At 49.5% G+C, this 7641-nt stretch overlaps 1 protein-coding gene across 1 annotated transcript; it reads left to right on the top strand.

Annotated features, from left to right (window-relative positions):
* The first annotated feature begins 4182 nt into the window (after positions 1-4182).
* LOC143221075 (cuticle protein 7-like) lies at positions 4183-6421 on the top strand. The gene is made up of 3 exons (XM_076446605.1): positions 4183-4194; positions 4517-4757; positions 6279-6421. Exons 1-3 carry the CDS (start codon positions 4183-4185, stop codon positions 6419-6421), a joined length of 396 nt encoding a protein of 131 aa, XP_076302720.1.
* Positions 6422-7641: the final 1220 nt, after the last annotated feature.

Below are 7641 nucleotides of genomic sequence, written 5' to 3'. Positions count from 1 at the left end.
GTTCTCGGATCGACCAGGCGAACGCATCCTAACTCCTAACCTAGACCTACCGGTAATACCAACTCGATGAATTCGTAAACTTCTATTTTGACTTTTAAGGCGGCCCATTATCCTTTCAGCTATACCCGCCTTCTGCTTTTCAACCGAGGATAAAGAAGGATAAACGTATCGCGACGAATTAACTCTAAGCGAAAATCGATCATTTTCCTTTCTCGGCATGTCACGCGCTTGGAAACACCGCGCATGGAGGCACATTAGCCGCGCTTGGCAATTCCACGATTCGTTCGGACGTTTCGGTTCTCTGTCAGCCGGTATCGCGGCTGTTTTATTTTTCTCCAAGGAAACCGTTTCGTTTTGCGTAAAGTAAACTCGAGCAATTAAGTACTAACAGCGCGAACAGGATAACCAGGAAAATACGAGGGCGGATATTTCTTTGGGAAGGAAAGCCCCTGACCCGTTCTGCCGCGTATCGCGGCGAGACCACTGTTTACAGCGCGCGATAATCCCAGCCGGGTATCCGTAACTTCAGCGCTGGCATGAAAACCAATTAACCCGGCGACACCGGCCTGACCCGGGCGCTGGCTATCAGCCTGTAATCGGTACACTTGGAAAATTAGCAAGGACCCGGAAAATGCTTCGGCTCGTTAGCGAAGCCAACGTCGCGGTAGCTAACGGGGAAAATGTCCGGGCCATATCCGCCGGCGAAGATTCCCGTCCGAAGGAAACTCTGGAATCCATCCAACTCGCTCGCTCCCGCTCGAACACGCTCTGAAACCTTTTGCAATTCTTCCGCTATCTCTCCTATCGGCCAGTCCCGGTCGGTTCGATTCGCGCATCTCGCATTGGGCAGAGGCAGGATATCCGGTTTGTTCGCAGCTTCCCCGGCGAGATAATTAACGAGGTTCTCGATGAGAGGAAACGGTGTCCGATAACTCTCGAAACGGCGGATATTGTTCCCGGGGTATATCTTCCTGCGGATTTCCATGAGAACTAGAAAAATTCGAGAGAAAACCGCAGCATCCGCTTGGCGCGGGAATATTACGCTTGGCGCGGCGCTTGTTCCTGAAGAAGCGTCTCGATGGGAAGCAGCGGCCAGACGAGTGGCCGGAGCATGTTCGTTGTTTTGGAATTCCGAACGGCGAATGGAGGTCAAGGAGGAATTCTGGATAGAGCGTGGTCGGTCTCTGTGCCAGAGGCACGGGATAGATGGTGACCCATAAACGAGGAGCGGTGGTCGACGCCCTGGCGAGCTAGATGGCAGCTGGGATTCCTGCTTTCCAGAGGAAGCGAAAGAAACAGAGACAAGAACGTCGGCGGAACGAAGGAGGAACCGGAGAACGGAAGACGCCTTCGAATTCGCGGGCAAACAGAACTATTCGTCTTTCTCTCTAGCCGTAACTATCTCCTTGGAATTTGTCCCGAGGATACTCGGAACATAGTCGTCATCCCGCGAAGGGTTCCACCCGCAATCGACTCTCGCGTGTGCGCTAGGGGATAAAACGGCCAGCGTACCGTTAATCTCGGGATTTATCCCTCGGCTTTCAGTCTCCTGCCCTTCTCTCCCTCTCTCTCTCTCTCTCTCTCTCTCTCTTTCTCTCTCTTTCTTCTTCTATCGCGATATTACCTGGCAATCATCGACGTACCCGCGCAACGCTCCTTCCATTTTCCTCTCCCACGCGCTTCCTTTCCGCTTCGTTCTCCACCGCGTGCATATTTCATCCGCGCACGCTGCACCCTGCCACTACACACCGCGACGCCCTCGCAGGACAAAGGGTTCGAGTTTCTGGAAGACGATGGTTAGCTGCTCGCACTTTACCGCTCCACGCTCATCGCCGTGTTCCTTTCGCACGGTTTGCCACGCGTCGTGAACTTCCGAGATCGTTGGAACCGAGTCGACCGATTCCGAATATCGATTAATATTGACTCTGCTGCGGAAGATAGAGATCAAGGACCATCGACGTGTACACGACCGCGAGGGACATCGAGCTCTCGGATAGACTCGGTTTAATTAAAATAGTTTGCTCGTGTACCGAGTTTCCAGCGGAAGATCAGGAAAGCGATCGAGTCCTTTGAGCACGGATTTTTCTAATAGCATTCCTGCTTTAATGAGCCGCGAAGGCAAGGATATTTTCTTCCTATCGCGCGTAATATCCGCGAACGCGGGCAAAATTGAGAAGCAAACAAGCCGAAAGCTATACGTACTCGCGTAGTACCGTGATTTATCGTGTAAGGTGTGCCAATTTCTCGTTTGCGGGTATAGGCAGGGAGTTGTATTCCGAGAGCTCGTCTCGCGGGATTGAAATATGAATACTATTCCAGCATCACGTGTCCGCGCGTATGGCAGGAATTCGGAAACACGTATGCGTCGCGTGCGCCGTAAAACGTGAGCAATGAAACGACGGCCAAGCAGTCGCGTTTCATCGATAAGGAAAATTTTACTACACGTTACGCACGGAAATTTCGTTCCGCGAGCCACGTGGCCCTTCGGGGTGTTTGACGCCGAATTTTCCTGGCCGGGCCACAAATGGTAGCCGATCGCGGATTGGCCGGCGAACTCGAGACCACGATACATCTACCTTTTATGAATTCCAACTTTTGCGGATGTGGAGGAATATAGGTGAAGGAGGGCATAGAGTTTCGAGGGGCAGAGGGAACAAATTTATCGATAAAAAATACATCCAGGGAACAAGGAAAAAAGTTATTTACGCGTATACTCGAAAGTTTAAGTTCTACGTTTATTTTTAAATATATTTTATCGAATATTACCTTTCGGGCCAGCGTTTGATACCGCTGTGATAAACCGGAGCAGGTTGACACATCCGGATCTAGATGAAAGCTGACAAGCGTGTTCTAGCAGGAAAAACGTTTGAGAAATTTCGTTAGAGACGGTACTCGAGTGGCGTGCAGTGGCAAATCGAAAATTAGCAATCGGCGAGGTGAAGTAGGCGACGTCGAAGGAAGGTAAACGGTGGCCGCCTCCCGACCTCTCCACGACCCGGCCCCCGTTCCTTTTATTTCGCTAGAGTGTCGCCGGCAAATCTTATTTAAGGCAGATTTATCGCCGACCCAACCCTGAGATCGAGGTATGATATTACGCTGGACTCGGATGCGCCATTCACATTGCGACTCCTCGACTCAAAAAGTGTCATAACTCAAAAGCCGAGCGCCTCTTCGAGCACTTCCGCCGCTCCAGCACATCGTGTGCCAGAATCCCTCCTCTCCACCTCTCTCTCTCTCTCTCTCTCTCTCTCTCTGTCGGCGAGAACCATTTCGCTTCGCGACAGAGCAAATAGAATCCTCTAGTTTTTGTTAATAACGTAAGGATCGTCGACGGGAATAAAACATTCACCGGCTACCGACCAGCGCCGTGAATATTCAGCAACACCCACACGTCTGACCGCTATTTTCTCGCCACTGCGCCGATAAGATCCATCGAACGGCAAGATTACGTCCTTCTTGTCTGGATTAGTGCGAAAGAAGGGAAATAAAAAGGGAATTTTAAGAATGCTGGAGAAAGAAATGGAGGTGTATCCTGGATGGAGCAGTGCTCGTTGGTGTTTAAGGTGTTTAAGGGGTCGCGTAGCGCAAAGGCACGCGGAACCAAGGGAGAAACAGCTTCCGCAGCACGACGTCGAGTTACGATAATCGGGTTTCTAAACAATCCCGACGTAACGTGGAATTTCGGAGGAAATGGAGCATGCGATCGCGGCTCCGGAGTAGAGCGTTTGAGAAGAAAGCGGAGAACTCGTAACAGAATCTGCGAGATCTATCGTGCATGACGCGCAGCCGATGCCCATGATCGATACGCGTGTGTCACCAAAGCTGAAGGAACCAATGCCTTTCCTGCGTTCCATTTTTTCCTCCTCTTTCTCAACGAACTCCATTAGTGTGCCGGGATTGGCTAATGTGCGCTCGAGCGAGCACCGCGCCACGCTTTTTGCGGCCTCGGCCCGCTTGAATAATTGTGTTTTGCAACGTCTGCAGCGGCAAAGTTCCGGGCATGGATCCAAAGAAGAATTAAGCTGAGGGAAACTTTTAAAGTGGACCTATAAAAGGAACAATACCATCCAGCCGAACTACTCAGTTTTCGGACGATCGCCGACGACTGATATCGATCGTTCCTGATATTCGATCTGTTCTATCTGTTTACACCGGGACATAGCACGGCCAGCCGACAGTGATATGGCTTTTAAAGTGAGTGTACATCGCGCGATCGACCATTCTTCATTTTTCTCTCATCCTGGCCGATCTACGTCGAGTTTTCCAGTCGCCGGTTTTGATCAATCCTTTTCTACCATTTACTTAGAGACCAGGATGAAGATTCTTCTGGTCTTTTATCGATTCCTCGTGAAATCGGTTAATCGCTTTGTAAATTGGAAATTCTGAAGATGGAAACGTTTCGCCTCGTTCGTTGGTCCTGAAAATTCCTTTCTTTCCCTTTATCTTCATCCCCGTGAAAGTAAAAGCAGAACCACTCCGATATACGAACGATGCAAAATTAACCGTTTTCCGCTAGTTTATCGCATCCGTTCTGGTGGTGTCGGTGCTGTTGGACCGGAAGGTAGAGGCTGACGGCCACGCGCACTCTTTCCAACATTTCCACGGACCCGTGGTAGGCAAGGCTCACGAGGTGACTTGGGAAGGGAAGCATGGCCATCATGACCACGACTACGTGGCACATCCGCACTACGAGTTCTCTTACGGCGTGGAGGATCACCACACCGGGGACTATCACGGACAGAAGGAGCACAGAGACGGTAGGTCACTCGGCGAGAAAAGAAAAAGAAAAATGAATCTTCTGTTTGCCGCGAAAGAAAGCTGTCCCGATTCGCTTGGTACGACTATAAGTAGCAGACACGTGAGAAACAGCGTGGAAACGTGGTAAGCAAAATAACGAGTGGACGGGAAGCGTAAGAAACGAGAGAACGATCTTTGGCGGAGTGACCGGCGATATCGTGTCTGGAATATCGAAGGAGCCTTCCGAGACATCGCGTTCTTTTCTCGAGTTCAAACTTATCCTCCCGTGCTCCGTCCATGGAAAATTCTCGGATCCTCGAGTCGCGTCTTTTAATTAGTTTACCGTGATTCGAAAGGCGTCCCGAGCGCGTAGGACGCTTTCGAAAGTCGTCTTCGTTTGCGCACCCTTTTGAACTCGAGAGTTTGTCGCAAGTCTCCTAACATCCACGGCTTCTTCCACCTTCGTTTCTATGTAATCGGCCTAATTAAAACCAGACTGTGCCCTACATTAATGACCCTCGAACGTCGAAAACTCGAGAAGCTTATTTCCACCGGATTGTTTAACAGACGCCGAGTAGCTTCGAGTGATTTTTAAATCTGGCCCGACGAAAAATCGTTCGGAATATCCGCGATGTATTGGAAGCAACATTTTCCCCACGGCACGTCTCCGAGTTCCTGTCGTTTGGTTACCCTCGGCCGTCTAATAGAGTTAACGAGAGAAGTAATTACCTATGGCGAAGCGAATCTTCCGCTGGAACATCTCGATTTAACCATGCTCGATTGCGGAGCCACGCAGAGCCCATTCAGCGTGGAAATTTCGAAATTGCTCGACTGGCAGACTCAAAGAACGAGATCGGTATCGCGAAGTGCGTTTGACGTCCCGGCCCTTCCGCGAGAAGAAACACTCTCGTGGCTTCGTTGATTATTCGCGAAAGGGGGATTTGCTTTGGAAATAATTCGCGATACGACGAGGCTGCTGACGAACCTATCCCTTTTCACTTTATCGCGTTAATCCGCTAACTAGCTACACCTCGAATATGAATGCCATTTGTGCGTGAGCTTGTCGTCTCATCCCTGCACTCGAGACATGCAGCTTCGAGTTTCGCGTGCAAATTGGAAGACGAAGCAACGAAACGGATGCATCTGAAGCGAGATAATTCCGGGAAGCAACGCTGAACGATAACCGTCTGTTGACTTGTCTGAAAGGGACATATCTCGTCGAGCACCTCGATAAACCTTTGAAACAGCTTTTCACCAAAGTTCCATGGGCCTACTACTCGTTTTGTTCCAACGTAATTTTACTCTCCGCTGTTTACGCGTGTCATGCGAATTTTACCAAGCGATTTTTCGTCCGAGGAAATTACTCCTCCGAATTCCTTCACTCGGGGATAAACAAGAAATAATTTTCAGTTATTTCCTTTTGACTTTACCGGGAACAAATGTCAGCCCGTCGAGTGAAAATTATTTACACGCTCGGATCACATTTCGGGTATACCCGCTCGCTTCCGATAATAATCGTTCTTTTTTACGGTGCTTTGCAGGTAAAGAAGTGGTCGGTGAATACACGATAAAAGAGCCGGGTGGTAACATTAGAACGGTGAAATATCGCGCAGGAAAGGACGGATTTTTCGCTCACGTCCTCAACAGCGATGGTAACGACCACAGCGGAGGACATCACCATTAAACGGAACGTCGTTGTCACTTCCATTACCAAAGATTTCTTGTTACGTTGCAATTGTTCCTGTTACGCAGCGTTGTTTGTTTCCTCATTGTTGCATCGATTGAAAGAGAAATAAAAAGAAAAAAAAAAGATAAGACGAGAAAAAAAATAAACGAATAAAAGGGATAAGCGAGTGGAAACATTCGCGAGTTTCATTCGTTCCAAATCACTTGCCCAATTAGCACGGAGAAGGCTGGAAGCGCAGAAATTCACAGAGCGAATCAAAAATCGACGCGCGCGAAAACCAACGAACGGCGACCGATGTTTTTAACGGAAGTGACGTTTACTGATTGACAATCCGATCGTCACGGACATATGGATGTCCCCTGTGATTACGTATCCAAGCTTATCAGGAACAGCGACGAAACCGATCGGACGGTTTTCCAAATTAACGAGACTCTCGCCTTTGGACACCGTCGCGTGCATCCTCGCCGTGTCGTGGACGGTATAACACTGAAAATAAAAAAAAAGAAAATAAAGAAGGAAAAGCGTGCATCTTTGCGTCGCTCTGTACGTGTTTTTAGGCTAATTCGACTAAGGTTCGCGAAAGAACGATGTCGTGCAAATAGGATCTAATCGTGGGTAAAGTCGAAGAAGAGAAATACCGGTGATTAACGACACGCGATGCTAAACGCGACAAATCGGTTGGTCGAACGAGATGCATTTAATTGCGTGCAGACACAATACCTTTTAGCGAGAATGTATCCCTGGTTGGCGTACACACGCGTTGCCACTGTCGGCGTACTAATTTCGTTGGTAGGAAGCGCATTGTGCCCGCTTGTCGTCCGTCGCGTTATGATAAAACGCGCGACAAAAGGATTGCCTGGAGGTCCGGCTATCGAACGAGCTCCCTCGACCTTTGCATCCAGACCTTTCCGCCACGTACAGGACAACTGTGTGTCCTCGTAAAAGGAACGGTTATGACGACGAGAACGCGCGTTTTTCACGGGTTTTTCCGGCCGCTGCGTGCCGCGTGCGTCCCCGTGCTTAACATTTCCTCTGCAGCGTAAACTAGATTACGTTGTGTGCAGAAGCAGCCAGACGGAACAACAATAATCTGGGACAGAGCAATAAAAATGTTGCTACGTAAAAGCAGCGATCGTTGAGCGACGAAAGGACGGCGCGCGTCGTAACTGCGCCATAATTCTCCCGGCCGGTTACGTGAAAATCGTTAATAAACAGAC

This window comes from Lasioglossum baleicum, unplaced genomic scaffold, assembly GCF_051020765.1.
Source record: "Lasioglossum baleicum unplaced genomic scaffold, iyLasBale1 scaffold1873, whole genome shotgun sequence".
Taxonomy (NCBI): domain Eukaryota; kingdom Metazoa; phylum Arthropoda; class Insecta; order Hymenoptera; family Halictidae; genus Lasioglossum; species Lasioglossum baleicum.
The sequence above is the reverse complement of the archived record's forward strand: the minus strand, read 5'-3'. Positions and strand labels throughout refer to the sequence as shown.

Excerpts from the sequence above, each read along its gene's own strand:
- LOC143221075 (XM_076446605.1), top strand. Across the intron at positions 4,758-6,278 it reads ACAGAAGGAGCACAGAGACG|GTAAAGAAGTGGTCGGTGAA; the intron begins GTAGGTCACTCG and ends GGTGCTTTGCAG.